This window comes from Rhinatrema bivittatum, chromosome 10 (assembly GCF_901001135.1).
Source record: "Rhinatrema bivittatum chromosome 10, aRhiBiv1.1, whole genome shotgun sequence".
NCBI lineage: Eukaryota > Metazoa > Chordata > Amphibia > Gymnophiona > Rhinatrematidae > Rhinatrema > Rhinatrema bivittatum.
The window spans coordinates 53940065-53963567 of NC_042624.1; the positions used below are offsets into that span (position 1 = coordinate 53940065).

A 23503-nucleotide genomic window follows, 5' to 3' on the forward strand; every position below is an offset into this window, starting at 1 on the left:
CTAGATGTACTGAAGATTGTCCTCTTAAACAAAATGGGAGAAAAACCTCAATATATGTGGCCTGAAGTCTCTTCATGGGAATTGTGAGATGGACACCCAGCCGCCCGCCTCCCATAGGAAATATTCCCCTCCGGGAGAAGGAGGCAGCAGGACCTCATTAACATCCAGCAGATAAATTCACCGCCAACAGTGGTGAAAGAAAAAAAACATTTTATTAACAAAAGTTCTTTCACGACTAACAATTAATACTATATTTTGGCATTATTTGTAAGCAGTACTGCTTCGGCTCTAGAATGGATTCTACATAACTCCAACTGCAAAAGAGGTCCCCATCAAAGAGCTGTCATTTTAAATTTGTCTTCTATTAAAAATCAGACATGCGTTCCAGGGATTGTGTCACAATTGCATGGTTCATCTCAAATTCTCTTTCTGCCCCCATTTAAAAACAGAAAGTGTACAACTGCTTGGCTTAAGGGGCGCAGCTCTGGCGGTCAGCAGTGTAGGCTGCTGCGCACTTGACCAGACTTCGAGTGCTGGAACCTGGGTTTGTCAGGATGGTCACAATGGATTTTCATAAGATTTGTTTGTTTGCGCCGCCTTAGGACCAGACTTTGCTACCATCTTTCTCTTTAGGAAACCTAAGCTGAATCTTATCCCTCTTAAGGAAGAGCAGGGGGAACCTCATTCAGGCTCTGGCGAGGAGAGCTCGAGAAGCTTGCAATATGTACTCAGAAAAAGCTCAGAATTCTTCTGCTTGATTGGAAGGATTGATAGCAAACAAATGGGAGAGAAGGTGAGATCAGTTCTGAACTGCTGAGTGCTGAATTACAAAAAGGCCCATAGCGCTGTATATTCTGTTCAAGTGCAGTATGGAAAATAATTGGGTTTTTTTACCCAGAACTCTCTAGTTTAAAACCTGGCACATTATCTGCTGCTGAAATAACAACACTGTAACATTTTTGGTAAAGGTGAGGCAGCTACAAAGTCAACAGCTTAAATCTTTCAAAAGAAAACCATTCATTACCTGACTTTAGGGTCATCTCGGTCATGTCAAGTCCCGTTGAGCCCTGGCTGTACGCCTGCAAGGTAACGTTGTAATAGGATCCACAGAGAAGGTTGGACACACTGCAGTACACCTGGATGGTATCACAGGACTCTGTATGCCCACCAGCATCTGTTGCTACTAGAGCGTAGGAGTCGGCGCCAAGACTCTCTTTCCATGAGAAGAAAACGGAATTGTTGCCACACTGGAAAGTGACATTTATATTTGATGGAACACAAGGTCCTAAACGGAGGTAAACAAAGGCCTGGTAGGAGAAAATCTTTTGGAACCATGCATAAAAGCCCTCAATTACTGCAGTGCGTTGGGGGTGGCATGCGGAATGGCTGGTACCAAAGGAACAATGGGCGGCTAATATAATATTGTATAAATATTATAATGACATGCTAGCCAAAAATTTATGTCCCCTTTAAAGGAAGAGAAAAGCCAGGATGCAAACTGAAATTACACCTCTCTTGGGCTGCACCGGCTGACCCATAGGATCAGCCTGTATACTTTCAGGCCGATGCAATACCATGTGCGTAAAAAACGTGCATCCAAACTGGGCACTCGATGCAATAGGCAAATGAGCTGCCGCACAATGGGTAATTTATGCATCCCTAGCACTCTGCATCGGGCGCCCAGGAGGCGTGGCTGTGCACCCACAACAGCCTGGCCAGAGCTCTCTCCCCACCCCCGGCAGAGCTGTTCCCAATTGGCCCTTTTCACTTGACACTTGTCAGTGGAAAGGACCAATCCCCGTTCAGGACAGTCCTTTGAAAGGGGATTGGTCCTTTCACGGATACGTAACAGCGAATGGACCAATCGGCACTGTGATGGAGTGAATAAATGCATTTTTATGTGTCGGCACCTTCCCTCAGCAGTGGAGCTGCACTGCTGGAGCCCACTACCCAGGCTGGCCAAGGGTAGCGATCACCTCTCTGGTTGAGCAGCAGGTGAGCTGTCCACCCCTCCGGACACTGTGCCCAGAGATTTTTTTTTTCCCAAGACTTGTATGATGCTGCTTGCATGATGTGGTTCCTCCTACTTAGTATTGCAATGATACTAATAGGAGGAACCTCAGAAAGCAGGATTTTTGGTTATTTTGTGGTTGAGCCCTTGAAGGCCCGGGAGCCTTAACACCAGCTCCCGGGCCAGTATTAAATTTACTGTGGGACAATAGGCGCATTGGCCACACGGGAATTTTTTGAATCGCCAGGTTATAGCTAATAGCCTCATCTACATGGAATTTACATGTGATGAGTGCAATTAGCTAACGCGCTGGTTTGGATGCGGTAATCCCCGTATTGCATCGTGAGTTTAGTGCACTCAAAATGCGCGTCCAATCGTATGTTAAGTGGTGCGCAAGCCCAAGTGCACGGTATCGCATTGGCCTGCAAGTTTTTAAATTACGTGTGTAAAAACTGAGCAGCTGTACTGCTCTTTTCTTGTTGTGTCCATGTGCAATTAAAGTGAAACAAATTGTATCAACTGTAAGGATTTTTAGGGGTGGAAAGCGTAAATCACTGTAACTTTTCCTCTGCCAATCTAAGTCAACAAAGCAAATATGGACTGTCTGATTTAAGGCCAGATTGTACTTAACATGTCTCCCACAAAAATGGAGAAATTAATTTAGTACATCTGGCCCTAATTAGTGATTTAAATTTAAGACAAGAACAAAATTGGCGACTAACTCCAATCAGAGATGGGTCGGAACTTGTGATGGAAGTACGACTGTTCCATAGCATGAAGTCTCCAGTCTCCTGGTATAATCACATGACTTTGTTACCAATAATACCAGTCCTGGCTTTATATTGTCAAGCCTTCTGGTGTGCTGGGAGCTCTCTAGCAGAGCTGGAGAGAAGACTTCTGGGAATTATTTTTCATCTAGCAGTTTCCTCCTGCTCTTTTGGACTTACAGCTCAGCTGGAACCAGAGCTGGGATCTAGTGTCATGAGCCTTCGTTCGCAACTCCCTAGAGGGATCTTTAACCTATTTTATATTCCCTCCCAACTTACATTAGCTGAGTTATTGCAGCAATAGGCATTGGCTGAGGTTCATGCATCCAGGCTCTTTCCAGAGCCCCATAAATCATAGGACCTAAATTCAGCCACCAGGTGTTGCTACTGCACAATGACTATGACTTCCTTCCACCAGGGTTGGTGAATGCTACCTCCACAGCAGCCCTAGCCCCAGCCAATCTGGGGAGCAAACGATCTGAGCCACAAATTGAGCTTAGGGCCCACCACATGCTAGTGTGCTACACTGAGCCACCAGGCCACTTCCATGCTTCTGTTTTAAATGACAGAAGATTGCATTTTACATAAAAACACTGTGCATTGCTCTGAACAATTTATCCATAAATGTCACCTCTGGCATTGCATTTCTTTCAAAACTAACTTTTGCTATGAAAAAAGGTTAAAATCTTAAACAGTTCAGCAGCTAAGTATAAACAGACGATGCGTTATCACACTGCAGTCAGCTTCCTCCATCCATCCATCCATCCATTATATGAACCTTATTAGACAGGGCTTTGGCTGGTGGTTTTGTTAAAGAACCTTTTTTTGCCATTCTCTTAAGTTTTGTGACCTAATTACCCGAAAACCTTAAGCAAACAATTCCCTTGTAGTGGAATCTGCATTTTAAGTTGATTGATTGATTCATTTATGGATTTACTTATTTTTCAGTTTCTACCTCACTCTTCCAGAAACTCAAGATGGGTTGCATTAAAATACGTATTACAATTCTCTCCTCCTTATAGTCATTAAAATTGTTAAACCTTGCCACTCTTCATTGTCCAAACATTCATAAATAAATAGCTCCAATCATAATATTGGGCTTTCCTATCATGCCTAATTGGCTACAGAGCCTAACTGCAGAAACGGTGGCCTGATCACTGAGGGAGGATGAAAGCAATCTCCCCCGAAGCAGGAAAGATTCCACAGCGTGGACTAGGTTGGGTAACTCTCAGCGGCATATTGAGATAAGCGGCCACGTATTCTTTAGCTTTAAATGCAACTTAAAAATTGAAATGCAAACACCTATGGTTATATCTGAAGGGCTTGAGAGTCAACAGAGAGGTTGCTCTGTGATTAGGCATGAAAAGAAAGCCCAATATTATGACTGGTCCTATGTATTTATGAATAATGAAGCGGCTGTGCTGGACTCAAGACCAACCTGGTGAGCAGAGAATCCATCTCGCAGCGTTGCTGCTTTGTTTGAACGCTGCCATTTCCCGCGGACCCAGAGCTCCACCTCCGAGCCCCCTGACGTCAGAGAAAGGGGACGAGGGCCCATAAAATCGGCCTCAGAGGGGAATACAGTGCGGCTGTGCTGGACTTAAGACCAACCTGGTGAGCAGAGAATCCATCTCGCAGCATTGCTGCTTTGTTTGAACGCTGCCATTTCCCGCGGACCCAGAGCTCCACCTCCGAGCCCCCTGACGTCAGAGAAAGGGGACGAGGGCCCATAAAATCGGCCTCAGAGCGGCGCCCCGTCGACGCCGGTGCGCCGCCAAGCCGCGCGCACACAAGGGGCGCGCTGACTTGGTCCGGCTTAGTCCGGATTGGGACGGAGGTACGGAGGGGAAGGACTTAGAAACCAACACAGCTCGTCAGGAGGAGAAAGATAAGCTGGAAGGCAGTGAGTAAAACGTTTTAAAGTACTATCGTGTTAAGTATGCCTCCGAAAAGAAAGGGGAGGGTTCGGGTCCACCCCTCTGAACCAACCCCAATCCCGAATCAACGTTTGATTACAGCATATGCTCCTGCTTTCGAGACTGCAACTGAGGAGACTAGCCCCGCTACGGTGGTAGAGGTGGGAGCTTTGTCACCGTCTGGGGATGTGACTCTGTCTCCTCCTGATCCTCGACGCCCAATAATGGTGTCCCCCATTGACTCCCCCGTGTTAACTATTGACCAGAGAGCCGAAGGGGCTTTAGGTACAATGGTTGGAGTGGAGCACGGGAGTGAGTTTCCCAGCTTACCAGAATCTCCTGAAGGCGCTGTGGGAGGAGTAGCAGCTGTTGCCCCCACAGCGGGTATGTTATCATCGACCCCTGAACAGGGGACAGGAGGAAGTAAGGGGAAGCTGGTGACGATGGGAGAAAAGCTGGCAGGAAAAACGGGTAAAATTACCCAGTATGTAACACCAATTAAGCCAGCGAATGTAACTCTGGACTCATTATGGGACTTAGTAGTGGGCTTGAGTAAAGCTCTATTTGAGACGAATGCAAATGTTGATAACTTGGATAATAAAATGGTAGCAATAGAAGAAAAAACTGAAAAAAATGATTCTAGATTAAATAAAATTGAAGCTGCTATTGAAAACAATTCCAGCATTCAATTAAAGTTAGTTAAAGATGTTACAATTGCTTCACGGAGAATTGAGTACCTGGAAAATTATTCCAAACATCTCAACCTTAGATTTATTAATTTCCCAAGAGTAGTGGGTCAAACAATTGACATGACTTTAAAAAAATATTTCCTTGAAAATTTAAAGTTTAATGAACAAGGATTACCTTGTGTCATAAAACACTATTTCTTAAAAACCCCACAAAAAATTAATATTCAAACTCAAAATCAGGCTGAGATTATGGAAAATTTAACTGGATATCTGGAGGATTCCTCAATGGAATTATGTGATAGAGCAACTCTTCTTGTTACCTTTTCAAATGTACGTGACATGGGTATTGTTATGAAAAATTTCTTCAAAAACATCGCTACTCCATTTTATGGAGCAGGGGTGAGAATTTACCCGGACCTTGCACGTTCAACGCAGCAAAGGAGAAGGGAATTTTTGATCTTAAGAACACAGGTTAAGAGTTTAGGCTTTTCTTTTGTATTAAGATATCCTAGCAAATGCGTAGTGAAGCGAAAAGAGGAATGTTTTGTATTCTTATATCCAGAGCAACTCAAGTCATTTGTTAATGCTAGGGTGATTTCTGTAATATCCCCTAGTGTACACTAAGAGGGATCTAGAAAATAGATAACAGTCTCTATAGAAATCAGCTGATTATTGTTAGATATTTGAAATACCTATATAAATTACTCCTAGAATTTATCTCCTCAATTTCTTATATTAAGATTAAGCCATGATAGTGATTGTTGTACATGTAAATGTATATAATTACAAATGGCTGTATCTCTTTTCCGTTGTAAGTTTTGTCTTACTAAAATATGTGAAAATCACAATAAAGATATAATTAAAAAAAAAATGAATAATGAAGAGTGGCAAGGTTTAACAATTTTAACGAGTATACGGAGGAGAGAATTATAATACGTCTGAGAGGTTTTCTGGTACAGACTGACAGTATAGTACGATTACATTAAAATACAGCACATTAAAGCAATACATGCAAGACAGATGACATTACTAATTTATTAAAAGCTGAGTGGCAAAGCCACCTTAACAGAGAATCTTCTTTAATTCTATAGTTAAAAGTACTTTTTGAAGCTTCTGTATGTCAGGAAGGAAAGTCCATTAAACTCTGGCAGTCATACTCCTCTTAGCTTTCAGCTCCAGGTAGCATAACCTCTGGTTTCTCTGCTGTCCTTGCGCATTACAAAGATTATTACTTTGGTTATTTTCAGTCATGTGATTTTGTCTAACCCAATAAGATTCTACGACTATATATTTTTTTCAGTTTTATCTGATACCATAAATATGTTTTTTTATCATCATCATCATCATGGAACTACACTGGGTTAGATAAGATCACATGGCTGCAAACAAAAGTAAGCAGGTCAATGCAATACCATCATCTATATTTTAAAATGGTTTTATAAAGCAACAGCAGACTTTTCACTTACGGCAGAAAATTCTTGACCCATTGGGTGGATACAGTAAACTCCAGAGGTAATACTTGCTGCTCACACTAAGAGGTCCATATTTAGAAGCATTTAGCCAGATAAATTAGGGGCATTCTGGGGCATAACTGGGAGGAGTCAAGTTAGCTGGCTAATTCTGATAGACAGAGTTAGCTGGATACTTAGGCAGCTAAGTCCTGTCAGCTCATTGATCTATCCTAAAGTTAGCCGGTTAAAGTTAGCTGGCTATATCCAATTGTGCGGCTGCACTATTGAATATACCTCCAAAGTTAGTGGGATAAGTTTATCCGGCTAACTTTATCTGAACTGTGTCTGAATATGGACCTCTATAATTCTTTGTCAGTTGTATCTCATGGGCAGTCTTTCTCTGCTGTAAGGCTCTTTGGCAGAATGGAAGTCCATATTTATCTTGTACTACATATATATATACATGTGGTATAAGGCATGAAGCACAAGGTATATACTGTATGCATGAGCCATGACAATAGCCAGTTACGGTCAATAGCTTATAGAGAAAAAGTCAACATTAACCAAGACTTACCTGTTTCCACAGTGATAAGACTGCTTGGCAAACTCTCATATTCCCTGCCCACAGCTACCACACTTATGTTAAACGTCTTTCCACAGGCCAGGTCAGGGATGTCACAGCTGGAGCTTGTTGTGTTACACCACTGCTGAAATCCATTGTCTCCCCATACCATTGTGACATATGAGATGGCTGTGCTACTGAGCCCCCAGCTGACAGTCAACGTGTTCGTGCTGTAGTCCAAATACGGGACAACGTTCTTGGGAGGACATGGCGCTGAAGAAGAAACAGATTTAGATGTTTGTTGATCAATTTCCCAGGCCTTTGAAAGATTGGCAAAAAAGTGTAGAGGCTTATTGCTAAAAATCATAGAGGACGGGAGAAGTAGGAGGGATTTTACACTTCTGTATATAGGCTAAAGGTTTTTTTGCAAATATAATTTACTGAAGGTGGACTTTGCCTTCTGTTTCAAAGGGAAAGCATGAGAGGTATTGCTAGGAGAATGCAACTCAAGTCCCAACAATAACAGGATCAGAGCAGTAAGAGTTTGGTGTCTCTGTCTGTAAATTCTTCAAGGACAGATTCCTCTGGTCAAAGAAAATGGAATCATGGGATACATTATTATTCAGAAAAATCTGATTAGCAAGCCTGAGAATTCTGAACTTGGGCAGAGTCAACTTTTGTGTCAGGAGTGCCATTATAATAAAAGGTTCTTCTCTATTCTTTCATGCATGAAACAGCAGTATTTCATACAGGATCAGAGGCATTTCTAGGTTAGGTACCTAAAAGATCAGGGGCATGGTCCCATAAGCCTTCCTCTTCCCATCCCCAACCCCCCAAGATATTGATAATTAACTCAATCAGGATCAGCAGCTTCCCCCCAATAACCCCTCCCAAGAACAATCCTATAAAAACACATAATTGGATATCATACAAATGATCTCTGTTCTACGTTCCCATGCAACTGTCATCAGGGAGTCATCCTATATGAACTGTGACAGAGAAACTACCCTGTCAGTTTGATCCTGGCGTGGATCCCAATGGCTATCTCCACACCTGCCTCTTACCAAATTTTGTCCATGCAAAGACAGAACACCCCTGCCCATAAAGCAGGAGGCATTGCTACTAATATGTTGCACCATTGTCACAAGGTGCTGGGTATGCATGACATTTCTAGAGAAAAGGGACCTTAAGAGCAATAAAGAAACTCCTGGCCTGTTTCACTAAAATTATTCGAAAGCATAAATAATTCTATGTGGGAGTAAAGTCTGGGGTCTATACAAGATAGGACAGAATTCCAATATAAACCCTGCACCTCAAGTTCTAGAATACCCTCTGTTCATAGAAACTCCCCCAGCAAAGGGTGAAGAACAGAACAAAGATATTTCCCCTAACATTCACCACAGAAAAATAATATTAAAATTCTGGTGACACCTCAGTAACAACAACATAAACTCCCTTGACTACAATGAATATTGTGTAATAATTCAAAAGCCTGCATAAAAATGTACTCGGAACATATAACAAACCTGCTATACCATAACACATTAACTGCTAGACTCCAACAGTAACAATCCTACCTATGAAAAGGCAACACTGCAAATAATTCACCAGGTCCTAAAAGACTAATAAGGAAAACAGAATAAATCAGACTGCTCTACAGTAGATCCCTGCACAGAAACTACATGCTAGAAGAATACCTCTCCTCAGTCACACATGAAGAACACAGACAGACCCTCACCAAATGGTAGACCAAAAAGCAGAAATACAAATGTGCAGACAAAAACTGAATTGGAAACCGCAACAAGCCAGATTCTATATGCAGTGCAACAATGGAAAAACAGAAACATCACCATTCCTAATAAAACAAACAATAAAATAAAAAATTATAAAACACCAATCATAATAGTAAAACAATACTAATAAAGAGAATGCATATTCAAAACAGCTAACTAACAGAATAACATCCAATAATTAAAAACTCATCTAAAAATGTAAAAAAATTTACCAAATACCAATAAAAATTTTCAAAACAACACTCAATAATAGGAACTTTGGATTTCTATTTACCCTGAGATTGTCGTGGATTAATTGGGGGCAGGGAAAAAGGGCCTTACATATGTAATCCACTCTCTATAATATACACATGTATGCTTTCATATACACACTCTCTCTCTCTCTCACACACACACATATACATATATGCTCTCATACTCTCTCTCATACACACATATATATCCTCACACATATATGCTTTCACATACACTTTCTTTCTCACACACACATGCTCTCACACTCAGTCCCTCTCTCTCTCTCTCTCTCTCTCTCTCTCTCTCTACACACACACACAGGCTTTCACTCTGGGTTTCTCCCTCTCTTCTGGGCCTCTTGTTCTGCCCTGCCGAGCCTCTTCTTTGCTGCGCAGGACTGGTCCATAGTGGCCTTGCCAGACCTCTTCTTGGGCCGCTGCAGAATGGAGCCTGCAGTGACCAGGCCTCTTTCCTGGCCATGGGCTGTGTTGGAGCCTGCTGTCTCTCCGCCGGGTCTTTTGGACCACTGCAGGATGCGATCCATGGTGACCTTGCCTCTTCTTCGGTTATGGCCGCCCTGCCAGGCCTCTTCTGTGACCATGGGCTGTATTGGATCCAACTGCAGCTTCACCACGCCTCTTCTTTTATTTGCAATCCAGCAGTTGCCAGAGACTCAGGGCACTGAGGAAACAATTTGAGGCATGGGTCCCAGGTTCCATATGCCTTGAGCTAACGATCACGCTGTTCAGGATCTAAGATAGACTTATTGTTTTTAGCTATCACTTGTGGGCACTGCCACAGATGAGGTTATTTCTCCAAATGACAATAATACATTCCAACAGAAGTTGTTTTAGGAGAAAAGGTTGAGAGAATGGAGCAATGCACTACAAAGGCTGGACTCAATTGACTTCTGGGCTTTTTTCGACCTAACAGACAGTGTAACCATAAGCAGTATGCAGAGATGGATTACAGGAACTTTGGGCCGCAGGCAGAACCCTGGTCATGGGCCCCCTTACTGGCACGAGCCTCCCTCCATGCCCAGCTTTTACCCTTACACTTAATGCGACCCTAATCCATTCCTCCCCCTTTAATCCATTACTGGCAGCACAGATAAGTTGGTGAACCTCCCCAGAATTTGCCCAAAGGAAGGGTGCCCTGGACGAGGAGTTGCACCTTCACAGTGCACTGTGGCTCATAAGCCTGGACAGAAGTGGTAACATTTTGAGGACATCCCATGGGGCTGAAGACCTGCCACCTTCAACTTCCCCAGAAATCAGTTGCATGTTGCTGCTGCTGCAGCCCAGTCTCTCTACTGTGCTCCCATAGAGGCAGCTGCTGTTCTAGCACCCAGTCTCACTGCTCAGCACAGGGCCCTGCGAGCCCCAGCAGCAGCCACATGGCAGGCAGGGACCCACTGCCTATTTTGTTTGTGTTCTCTGGAACCCCTGGGCCTCTGTGAGCCATTCTAGCCTTCTGCCTTTCCCTTGGCATCCAGAGCTGGAAGAACAAGAGTGAAAAAACGGAGACCAAGAAGATCATCTGGATGGTCTGATGGAGGCAAGAGCAAGCCGGTCACCAATCCCAGCACCTGTAACAGTCCAGATTGTGCCACTCCATGCAGCCCCAGTAGTCAGAGCCAAAAAAATAAAAGGAATGGGGAAGGGATTAAGATGCTACTGTACTTGGTCTCTCTTAGGCTGATGTACTGCAAGGATAGTGAGATTCCATGGGAATTCCAGCTGGGCCTTCTATTGTCAAAATAGCGCCAACATGCATTGGTGCTAACCACACCAAAAGGACTCATGTTGTCTATGTACATAACTATATTAAAATTGAATAGTTAATGCACTATGCATTATATCTATGCTGCCTGGTGGTTCACAGAGTATGGTTTTAAACCAAGGAAGCAACTCTGGCTTTGAATTCTCCTAAAGAGACAATGGAAGCAGCTAAAGAGACAATGGAAGCAGCTAAAGAGACAATGGAAGCAGCATGCCTGAACTCTGTTGCAGCTACTGGTGTCCCTCACAGATTCATTTCTATGCCTGAAAAGAGGCTGTGAGTGAGGCCTGGCTCATGGGAATGGAACATGATCAGAAAATACATTCAGAAATGAGGAGACCAATAATTTTACCTGTCTCTTTCAGAATAGGTGCGCTAGGTGAAGATTCGAGGCTACCATTTTCAGCTACCACCACCACGGAGTACACCTTTCCACATTCCAGGCCACTGATTTCGCAGGCTGTACCAGTCGAGTTACAGGACACTGCGTGCCCATCGCTGTCTGTCGCTATGGTCGTATAGGACTCCGCCCCCAGGGCAGGGTCCCAGGAAACTGACAGAGTGTTACTAACGGGATTCAGGCTGGAGGAAACATTTTGAGGAATGCAAGGCACTGAAATGAAAAAACAAGCACAGGCACTAAAGAGCTATTGAACTTGGAAGGAGCATGACGGGATAAACAACAAGAACCAAAATATCTTCATGTTTCTCTAGAACAATTTCTAAGGGCCTGGAGGAGTTTGCATCTATGTGAAAAATATTCTCTGAATGTGATTTTTGAGTTTTTCAATGAATAAGTAAAAACGGGATGAAGCTTTCTCTAATCATCAAAAAAACATGCCAGCAACATATATTATTAATGTTTATTACTATCTTAAGTTTTGCAAATTCAGGAAATTTTGCATGTTTCACACATGGAGAAAACTTTTCCCTAGAAAAGTAGGCTAGTCAAGTAGTAGAAATTTTATATTGCTGAAAACATGGCAGATCCCATTCCTATGAACCCCGTGCTTGGATTAAAAGCTGTTTTCCAGCCTTTCCAGCTGTGTGCGTGCTGGATGTGCTGTACCCAGGATGACTAAGAAGGGCACAGGGCAATGAGCAGAGCGCTTTGCAGCTTTGTTTACAATGAATAGGGCCAGGGAGCTATACAATTAGAATTTGCATTTGAGCAGTCAGAGTAATGGGTAATGGGTAAGAGAAGGGTAATGGGTGGAGAAATATGGGCGTAGAATTTTCTGAGGAATGAGGCTGTCTCATCTGCTTCAGGAAAGACTGTCGTGCTTCCTGTCCTACTAAGCTGTGATAGACTAAGTTCACCAATCTTCCACATGCATTTTATGTTATGTTACAATATGAAGAATATCAGGAACTTTCAAACCCTACAAACTATCGTACCCTGTGCAGTGTTGTGCATTCTGATATTATATATAAGGCCAGCTAATATTTAGCTCTGAGGTTTCTTTTTCAAAGTTTGATTGAATGAATCAGCTGAAAAATATGGCAAGCATATGTTGGGGAATTTTTGGTCAAATTTTTACAAAACTATTTATAAATAGAAGAATCCAGAGTGAATTGTGCATTGGGTAACAAGGTCATTTCCCCTTCTGTACAGTATATTACAGTGAGTGAAAGTCCAGGATACACCTTTCTTTGAATGCTTACAATAAAGGGTTTGATTTTCAAAGCAATCTAAGTGCATAAAACCCTATTTTTTTATTCATATAAGTGGTGCTTTGAAAATCAGTTAAGGTGTTGTGCATGTAAAAGTACATATGAAATCCCATTTCACACATACTTTTACCGTGTAGGGAATGCTAATAAACATTGAATACCAACAGCCAGTAAGAGAAAAATACATATTTAGCTTTATTATAGGATATCTTATAAAGAGCAGTGCAGCTTACCAAACAATGCAGAGTAAACTCCCAGCTCAAAGTTCCTGAGCCATTACAGTCAGTTAAATATGTCACTGCCCCTAATCTTACACACTAATGGGTTAGTCTGTTTTCCGATTGGCTAAAATTCATATTTTATCTCACATATGCTAATAAGACTGCATTCTTGTAATTATATGATTTCTCATAAGTTGAGCCCAGAAGGTAAAAGCGAAACTCAATGCTAACCTTTAACACACTGCTTAACCTTTAGCATACTTTAAAATTTCAACAGCCTTGGCCATTTCTAGAAGTTTGATCAGTTAAATCTCATTGTGCTGTAAATATCTTTCTTTCTGTTTATTCACTGCCACCAACTATTAACAGAGAACCCCCCTCAAAGCTCCTTTACAACCTGAACTAGCAAGAGACATTCTGAGGGGTGGAGATAGTATTTAAGCACATACATTTGATTTTTCAAAACTGCACATACAGAAAGTTACACTTGAGTGGGAGCAGATATAATTTTCTGCACATATGTATGTGCATACCAGGACAACCTGCACATTTTCAAAGTGGACTTATAAGCATAAATCTTCTTTCAAAATTCAGGCCTAAGTCTGTGGGTACAAAGTTTCCACAGCCTTTAGCCCTTCATGGGCTGTTATAAAATTATCCTCAACATTCTAGAGGTGTGGCAGAGCATATTGCGGACAGCAATTTCCACAATAAACCAAAATTGGATTCACACAGAGTGGAGTTCAAAACACCAGAATTTCTTGAAATGTCATAGTAAAAACTGTCAATTAGTCTTACAGACACAGGCAATGTGTATTTCACTTCTGGGCTTTTTGGGCTTTGGTCTGACTCAGCTTGGCACTTCTTAATGGTGTGCGATGAGGGCATTCATTGTCTGAAGAAATTCAATTTGCTGAAGAAGAGAGCCTTTTCAATAGCCTTTTCAAAAGGCTGAAGAAAGGTAGGTTGGATACTGGGCTACTACAGCTGATCAGCGCAGGAGCAGGAAAGAATGGGGAAGGGTGATCACCAGGCGAAAGCTGGGGAGTTGAGGGCACTGGGGTTTTATAACTACTGCTGGCCAGACTGAGAACCTAGACTGGGGGAGACAGGAGAGAAAGGAAGAGAGCATGAGGGTGAGGGTAGGGTGGACAACAAGGTGGAAGTGGGGACAGGGGAAGAGAGAGAGAGCGGTAGCGGTGGGGGAAGGTGAAGAATGGGTGGGGGAGAAAGGAGTGTGAGGGGTAGATGAGAGAATGTGTGTGGGGTCAGAGGGAGAGAGAAAGATGGGTGGGGACAGGACAGTTAGGAAGAGGATGGAGAGAGAAAGGGGGTGGGAGCAGGGGGGACAGAGGAGCAAAAGGGAGTGGAGCTCGATCATGGCTCTACTGCCTGTGGCTGGAACCTTACCTGTTTGCAGTTCAGTGGTGGCACTTGCCACACTGCTACACTGGTCACTGAGCGCTATGACGCTCGCTGTGTACGCCAGACCGCATTGCAGGGCAGTGATGTTGCAGGTTGTGTCTGTGGCATTGCAGGAGTGCTGTTCCCCATCAGGACCAGTGACGGATGACGTGTAGCTTGTAGCTCCAGAAGCTCTCTCCCAGGACAGAGTCCCAATATTTGTTTCAGCGACAATCTGTGCTTTCAGATTATTGGGGATGCAGGGAACTGAATATATAGAAAAAAAAATACAGAATAAAATAATGCAAAAGCTTTCCTTTTCATCTGAATGCAGATGCAGTACATACAAATGTGCACAGTCAGTTTGTCGGATACTGATCAGAAGACTACAGATTGCCTTTATCTGAGTAGTCCAGTTATGGCACCTGTACATTAACAGTTTAACAGTAATGGAGCCAAAAGACAAGACATAGCCAGGAACTCAATCTCAGCACTAAGACGTGATTACCCAGGAAGTTTAGGCACCGGAGCCGATAGCTCCAGCATCCTGATACCTCCAATGGGTTTTTGCCCAGAATAAAGGGGTCCCTCTTTCCAGAAAGGATGAAATCTGATGGCTTTTTATTTTTGTCAGGCATCGTCGGGGCAACTTTCAAAGCTGCTTGCCCTGATGCTAAGTCTCTGGGCCCTTCTATATGCAGGCTTTGCACCACTTCTCAAAGGATGAATATGTGCATAACTTTCTTTCCCTGGGAAAAGTGCGCAGGAGAAAAGTAGCCACAGAGATTTGCATCTGCTTTTTTCTGCAGGTACTTTTGTCCATACAAAATAACGCACATGGATTTGAAAACAGAACCCAGCTGGGTTAGTTCTCTCCCTCCACCTGCCCGCGCCCTCAGGGACTACCTACAGCGGTACGGTGCAGGGTGTTGGTCAGCAAAGCCAGAGGGTTTGGAGGTGAGAGGGCGAGACAAGGCCAGTCTCTGGTCTTTCTGCAGGAGTTTGGGAAAGGGGAAAACCCCTGCCTTCTACAGTGAGTACAGAGGGCCAGAGAGAAAGGTCCTTTGAGGGATCCAGCAGTGGGGGGTGCAGCGTACCCCCACTCTCTCGCCATGGTTCGGTCATTCTGCAGGGGAAGAAGGCCCGGATCTGAGTTTGAGATGTGAACATGCAAGTAGGAGTGAGAAGCGAGTGTCGGATGCCTGTCCAGAGGCAGCCAGCAGGATGGAAAGAAGGAGAAAAGGAGACAGCGCTCCATCTGGTGCTCTGATCTAAGAGTCCAAAGGGAAGGAAAGAGAGAGATTCAAGTCTTGGAGAAGCTCCCTGGGAGGCTATAACAGCAAGGATTAGAAACCTCCTCGTGAAATCTCAGTATCTATTTGGGGGACTTTTCCTGTCTAAATACTGTGGGGTAGATATTCAAAGCTGGCCGTGTAAGTGACTCAGCCGGTTAGAACTTATCCAGCTAAGTTACAATGAATATTCAGCGGCACGGCGAACCCACTGAATATACGCGTATGTATACGCACTTAGCTGGATAAGTCTACCCGGCTAAGTTTAGACCTGCTCTATGGGACGTCTAAACTTACACCTTTATTTATCTGGCTAACTCTGAATACTAGCAGTTAGCCATATAAATTGTACAACTAACTCGCTCCGCCAGTACAACCCTCCTTTTTGTGCGTGTAAGTTTTAGTCGCATAAGGGACTTATACAGCTAAGTGGCAGCTGCTGACAGTAGTCACATATTCAGCGGCCTCTACTTAGCCACATAAGTCTCACTCATCCGGCTAAATAGTGCTGAGTATGCTTGGAATATCAGGCCCTGTATCATTTGCAATTCTCTAATTATTTTTTTAAACCAAAATCTTATGTGCAATGTCTCATTGGTGCAATACCATCTAAATGCCTTGGGCTCTTAAGGTAACCTTTGCCCTCATACTAAGTTTTGCAGGACTGAGTCAGGACTAAGCCCTGGTATCGAATGTATCCCTCCCCCCCCCCCCCCCCCCCCCCCCCAAGTCTTAGAGGTGCACCAGAAGAGGCTGGGGCTAAACCAGAATTTCTGACAATTGTAACTTTATGGAACGCAGCACTTTGTCAGCAAGCAAGGATCTTTTGGTCTACCGTCCGTCACTGTGAGCCCAACCTGAGTTTCAGATCACCTCCCTCCTTTTATCCTTACCCCTATATTGTAAATCTTTCCCACGCACGTTTGAATTTTGTCACTCTTTTGGCTCATATCCCCTTTGCTTGTACACCATTTCAGACATCTGGGAGTATTTCCTTTGATTTTCAGCCTCCCAGTGCAAGTTTTAGCCCTAGTTTTTGCAAATGATTTGGAAGTTCTCTTGACGTCTAGTTCCTGCAAAGTCAACTGGGCAAACCTAAGCTGCTTCACATTAAAAATCCAACCTGCTTCTGTTCCATTTGAGCCAACTCGGATTTAAAACCATTCAAACCCAGAAGATCCAAGTCACTTGCAAAAATAAGGCTTGCTATTCATTCCAAATTACAGATCTGGACAGATGTGTGAGAAGAAATGAACTCATCCACCCTATAGATTAAGGAAAACCTCCATCCCTCCTTCAGAGCTGTCACTCTCCCATAGCACACCATATCCACTGGAAAAGCCACTTTGTGTAAATGTGAATCTTGGCATTTAATAAAAATATATATTCCTCATTTTATTGGAAAATGTGGTGAGGTATTACCAGAATGGACCATTCACTCACTGCTGAATTCTATCATTTCTAGGTAATCAATTGTTATACTTTAATAGAGCCATTCTGGAGCAGAAACAAGCTCATTAAAGAGCACTCCAAGCAGACTAAGCTTGAGGGAATACAGCACTGCACATCTTTAGATGGAAACAATGCTTTTTTATAATAAGGTTATTCCCTCCCAAAAATGTGACTGCTTTGTTCTGGGTTCCCTTTTACCTCCCAGCTAAACCTATCCGAGAGCCATTGCAAGGGTCCTGGAGCCTGACCATGGAGAAAGCAAAAGGATTCCAGTGCTCACCCGTCCCTAAGTAATGGAGAAAATCACTTTATATTACAAGGGCACCCTCTCCGGTGCTATAATTTAGGGCTATGCAGCTGTAGGGAGCATTTAAATGCTGACGTGAGCTTTCAACAATTCTAAGCATGCATGGTTTAAAAAGGAATATATTTTATGACTGAATACAATTTTGAAAACTTTACAGTGTAAATCTGATCAGAAAGTAACATTGTCCATTATAAAGGCAAGGTTTATTGAGCATACCATGTTCCTTCAAAACCCCACCGTTTCCCAATAACTTCAGAGGGTGACAGCATCATCTGGGTGCTGTTCATAGTGGAGGCTGATATGCTGCTGCAGCATCTGGATACTCTTCAGTGGGTATTCAGCAGAAGGGGGATATGCTCCAGCAGAGGTGAGCTGTGGCCTCCCCTTCCATCCTTACAATTGGTTGGGCCCCCTCCAAGTTGGGTTACGTAATTTAACGTAGATATACACACACACGCGCGCGCGTACGTGCACAAAGGGTATCCTGGGTTCTTGGCCTGGTGTCAAATTCTCTTGCCCGCCAATCAGTTCTTGAACCAGTTGCCAAGCCACCAGGCAGCCACACTGGTAACCAATGGCTCCAAGCCCCCATTTTGTTTCCTTTCAAGTTTCTGAAAGGAGCAAGCGCAAACCAACACACAACGGACACAGAAAGGCAGACACCCCGCATCCCACCCTCCTGCTGAGTCTGCAGAGCAGAGCCATATTATTTCTTCTTCCTTGAGCAGACAGGCAGTGCCACGGCCTTCAGGACTGCTCACGTCCCCCGCCACTTGAGCACTCTTGTGCTACAAGCATCTGGATACTCTTCAGTGGATATACAGCAATAGGGGGGATAGGCTACAGCTTTCGGATAATGCAGTAGGTATACAATGGGGGGGGGGGGGGGGGGGGACACACACGGACGGACAACTTGCTGGAAGCTGCTGAAGCCCTAAGGTCACAAAGCCCACATCAGTATTTGCATTCACTAGTAATCAATGCAACCTTTCCTGCCCCCAATAAAAACAATAGTAACTGCAAAATGTTATAAAAATGTTTGCCTGCTGGAGTTTTGCTTTGCTCTTCTGCTAATACACGACAGATGTCGCTGCAAAGATTTACACCAGTAAGTCTGCTCAGGAAAGTCATCAGGCAAGCAGCAAAATCACTAAAGGAACATGGTGAAGGTCCAGGAGCAATGAGGCTGCAATGTCATTGGACAGCGTTATCTGTACATATTGAGCACCATCCTTGGGAAAGAGAAGGATGCAGCAATCTGGCCAAGAAAATATATGCTTGGGCTGTGCTGGCAAACATTAAAAAAATAATCTTTAGATTTGCAGGATGCAAAGGATTCCGTTCCTATTGCTTTATCTTCCACAGTAAAAGAAAAGATGTTTAAAAGGAGACACAACATTGCGTAAACTGTATTCGCCCTTACCACTTTGCATTTGAATGGAAGCACTGGCTGCGCTGCCGCACTGGTCATCAAGCGCTGTGACGGTCACGGTGTACGCCTGACCACACTGCAGGTCACTGACTTCGCAGGTTGTGTCTGTGGCGTTGCATGACTGCTGCTGTCCGTCGGGGCCCGTCACAGTTGAAGAATAACCCTTTGCTCCTTGAGCATTATTCCAGGACATTATGGCAGCGTTGGTTCCACAATCGATCACACTCTCCAAGTTCGTTGGGACGCATGGAGCTAAGAGTAGAAATGGCCTTTTAATATAATGGAATTCTGTTTTATTCTAAGAATGAAATAGTCTGCATGGGTCTCCCTTGCGGGGAGGCTGTAAGTATTTCAGTCCAGTAGGGGGTGTACTTGCATCCCAGAGAGTAGGGATGCCTGAGGAATTGAGAGGGGGGTTCAGAAGACAAGAATTCCCCACCACTCTCATCTTTCCAGCAGGACCCTCAAATGGAAACTGAATGCAGGGGTCATCGGAGCATGGCCATACTTGGGTACGTACTCTTGTGAGACAAGGAAAGCAGCCCCAGCGTTTTTGGCATGGTGACTGGATAGTAGCACAATTCTGGCTCTATCCACATGAGCCACCTTAAACTAACAAGATTTCCCCTGTGGCCTTGAAGGCTCAATCAAGAACTCTTTGTAAGAGGCCGTGAAAGGAGGCTATAAATATCTGCACCTTTTCTACCTCAACGATAAATTCAAACCTTTGGGAACACCAACCGGCGTGTGACGAGACTTTGTGCAGTAACTCACTCCCCCACCACTCCTGTATAACTGGGACAGGGGCGGGTGGCTATGCAGCACACAGTGAAAGAACAGCCATTTATTTCATATCTGGTGAACTTACCAGTCTGAATGTCTGTCATGGAGCTGGCTGCACTGCTGCATGCCGCACTGCGTGCTGTGACTGTCACTGCATACATCTGGCCACATGGCAGCTCATCAATCCTGCAGGTTGTGTCTGTTGAGTTGCATGAGTACTGGTGTCCATCGGGCCCAGAAGCCATGGAAATGTAATCCACAGCCCCGGGGGCACTGTCCCAGGTTGGCATTGCAGCGTTTGTTGAGCAATCCAGGTTTACGGTCAGCTGAGTTGGGGCGCAAGGAGCTACAAACAAAACAACAATGCATACTTGCTAGCAAATGAACTCATATTTTGACTGTCTGCATACAGAATAAGAATTTAGGTGTACGTTGATGTTTAGGTCCATCGGAAACCAAGTGTACGGAAAGCGTGATAGCTGGTGTTGGCCTAGAGACTGAATTAAGTTTTTGAAAGAAATATAAGCCATCAGTAATACCCTTGCTCTATCAGGCTCTGGCTAGTTTTACTAACAAATATTACTGCTGTGTTACGGACAAATCCAAGTTTCTGAAAAAGGTATGGAATCAGGAAAGCAACACAAAGCGAAGGATTTCTGCAATCAGTCAACTTTTCTCCTCTACTCGGACACATCACCCTGTGCTGGTAAGATTTCATACTCTCCTCCACCCTGCACACGCAGAGTTATGAAATGCTTTGGAAAAATGTTTTAAATTCAACAAGGTTGCACAAAGCACAGTTTTCAAAGTGCTACAACTTTGGTTTTATCAATGAGCAAAAATCCTCATTTAGAGCAGAAGCCACTCATGCTACAGAACTGCCTGGGACCTTGAAACCAACAAATGTATTTGGCAGGGAGATATATTTTCTCTGATGTTACAGACATCTTAGCAGAGCAGGGCTTAGAACCCATATCTATGGATTTCTACTAACTGAGATTTTTAGTTCTCTGGCTTTGATTGGACATGACATAGTGCAGAAAATAGAAAGAAACATACCAGTTTCAAATTCAGCAGCAGGACTGACGGCGCTGCTGCACTGGTAACCGAGTGCTATGACGCTCACGGTGTACGTCTGACCGCACTGCAAGTCTGTGACATTGCAGCTTGTGTCCGTGGCGTTGCAGGAGCGCTGGTCTCCGTCGGGCCCGATCACAGTGGACGTGTAACTCACAGCTCCGGCAGCACCACCCCAGGACAGCGACGCCGTGTTCGTGCCGCAGTCAAGCAGCGCAGTCACATTATTTGGAACGCAAGGAGCTGAAGAGGAAGAAGGAAAAAAAAAAAGACCATGCTAGAAACTTAACCGTGCTGAAGGAAATCTATCGACTCTAAGGCCAGTGTTTTCTTCCGTCATCAAGGCTGGGAGTGTAAGTTAGGGAGGAGAGTAAGAGTGATGTAACACAGAGGCTCAAGTCATACTCACGTTTGGATCTCTGGCAGCTCAAGCATTAAGATACATTGGAACTGGGGGGTGCGTCGGAATAGCAGCTACAGCAAGGGTGCCTGACTGAACCCCATTTTGTCTTCCTACAGCCTATGCCATCAGGAGATTTAAAAATTAAAAAAAAAACCCTTTCAATTAGAAAGGGATTTTCTTCTATAATTGCAGGACCCATTATGGTGTTTGACTCCCACTTGCCTTCCACTTGCCCTCTGACAACTTCCTGGCCTAATCTGCTGCTCTAGGGCTCTAGCACCAAATTTTGGAAAGAGGCCTGCTTTATATTGAAACCTTTGGCCTCCTATATTCCAGTCCTGCGGCGATGCATTTCACCGTAGCCAGGTCACCAGAGGACGATCCCTGTGGGGGCAATTTTATAACAGGCTGCAAAAATGTGTGGGTTCTTATGCGCCCAAGTTATACCCATTTTCAAAAGTGAACTTACATAAGTTCACTTTGAAAATCCCAGCAAAACTACACACCGCCAAATATGAGAGTCATGCACTAACGGGCGGATTTTCAAAGCCCTGCTCGCGTAAATCCGCCTGGATTTACGCGAGCAGGGCCTTGCGCGCCGGCGCACCTATTTTCCATAGGCCGCCGGCGCACGCAGAACCCCGGGATGCGCGTAGGTCCCAGGGTTTTCGGAAGGGGGCGTGTCGGGGCGGGGCCGAACGACACGGCGTTTTGGGGGCGGGGCGTGGCATTTTGGGGGCGTGCCCGGGGGCGTGGTTTCGGGCTGGGGCATTCCGGGGGCATGGCCGTGCCCTCCGGAACCGTCCCCGGGTCCGGTCTCGGCGCGCCAGCAGCCCGCTGGCACGCGTGGATTTACATCTCCCTTCGGGAGGCGTAAATCCATGGATAAAGGTAGGGGGGGGGTTTAGATAGGGCCGGGGGGGTGGGTTAGGTAGAGGAAAGGAGGGGAAGGTGAGGGGAGGGCGAAAGAGCGTTCCCTCCGAGACCGCTCTGATTTCGGAGCGGCCTCGGAGGGAATGGAGGCAGGCTGCGCGGCTCGGCGCGCACCGGCTGCCCAAAATCGGCAGCCTTGCGCGCGCCGATCCAGGATTTTAGAAGATATGCGTGGCTATGCGCGTATCTTATAAAATCCAGCATACTTTTGTTTGCGCCTGCTGCGCAAACAAAAGTACGCGATCGCGCAGTTTTTCAAAATCTACCCCTAAGCATTTTTCCCATAGACTGAATGAGACAAAAGCCTTAGTGAAGCCGGCCCTGTGCCTGCTGTTTGGGATGCACAGTTTTGCCGAGAGAATTTATACGTAGCTTTTCAGAACTGTTCACACACAAATTTCAGCTCGGCCCTGACTCCACCCCCCCACAGGACCGCTTCTCCCCGTTTTACCTATAAGTACAGGCGCATAATGTGTATGCCTGTGATTTTACACTTGTATTGCTCACACGGTTTCCTTAATAAGGCACGTACGTGGTAGCATATAAATGGGTGTATGAGTGATCTTAATATCCATGCCCTTTCCTTGCTGGAGAGGCGGGAGGGCTCAAGCAGCAGCTGTTTTATCTATGGACTGCCCACAGCTCCTGTGGCACCGTGTCTTACCCGTCTGCAGTTCAGTGGTGGCACTGGCTGCGCTGCTGCACTGGTCATTGAGTGCTGTGACGCTCACAGCATACGTCTGACCGCACTGCAGGTCACCAATGTCGCAGGTCGTGCTCGTGGCGTTGCAGGATCGCTGCTCTCCGTCGGCACCTGTCACCGTAGACGTGTAACTCACAGCTCCAGCAGCCCCATCCCAGGATACTGCTGTAATATTTGTGCCACAGTCAAGCTGCGTCTCCACATTCTTTGGCACACAGGGAACTGAAAAATAGTTTCAGAAAGAAGATTGCAATTTGCCAGTATTTCATATAGAAATGTGAACTGCCAGCCTCCTTCCTGTTAGTGGAGAGTCTCAGAAGGAAATGTATACATCAAGGTTCCAGTGCCAGGACTATGAATAATTATATTCATGTAGGGCAGAGGTTCCGAAGCCTATCCTCGGGGACCCTCTGCCAGTTCAGTTTTTCAAGATAGCCACAATGAATATTCATAGAACTTATTTGCATGCACACATATCTTATGCATATTCATTGCAGATATCCTGAAAATCCGATGGGTTGGGGCAGTCCCTGAGGACAGGTTTGGGAACCAGGAAGGACCTCCCTGACTGCAAACAGAAAAACAACTGAGTAGTAGTTGGTTAACTGCACACAGGA

At 44.7% G+C, this 23503-nt stretch overlaps 1 protein-coding gene across 1 annotated transcript in view; it reads right to left on the bottom strand.

Moving 5' to 3' along the window:
- LOC115100214 overlaps positions 1–23503 on the bottom strand; it is a 104064-nt gene that overhangs the window by 73455 nt on the left and 7106 nt on the right. The window contains exons 3-10 of the mRNA XM_029618540.1: positions 22848–23108; positions 20830–21090; positions 19856–20116; positions 18979–19239; positions 14511–14771; positions 11558–11818; positions 7409–7669; positions 1025–1285 (exon numbers count right to left, since the gene is read on the bottom strand). Coding sequence (XP_029474400.1) covers positions 1025–1285; positions 7409–7669; positions 11558–11818; positions 14511–14771; positions 18979–19239; positions 19856–20116; positions 20830–21090; positions 22848–23108 — 2088 coding nt within the window. The remainder of the gene's footprint in view (positions 1–1024; positions 1286–7408; positions 7670–11557; positions 11819–14510; positions 14772–18978; positions 19240–19855; positions 20117–20829; positions 21091–22847; positions 23109–23503) is intronic.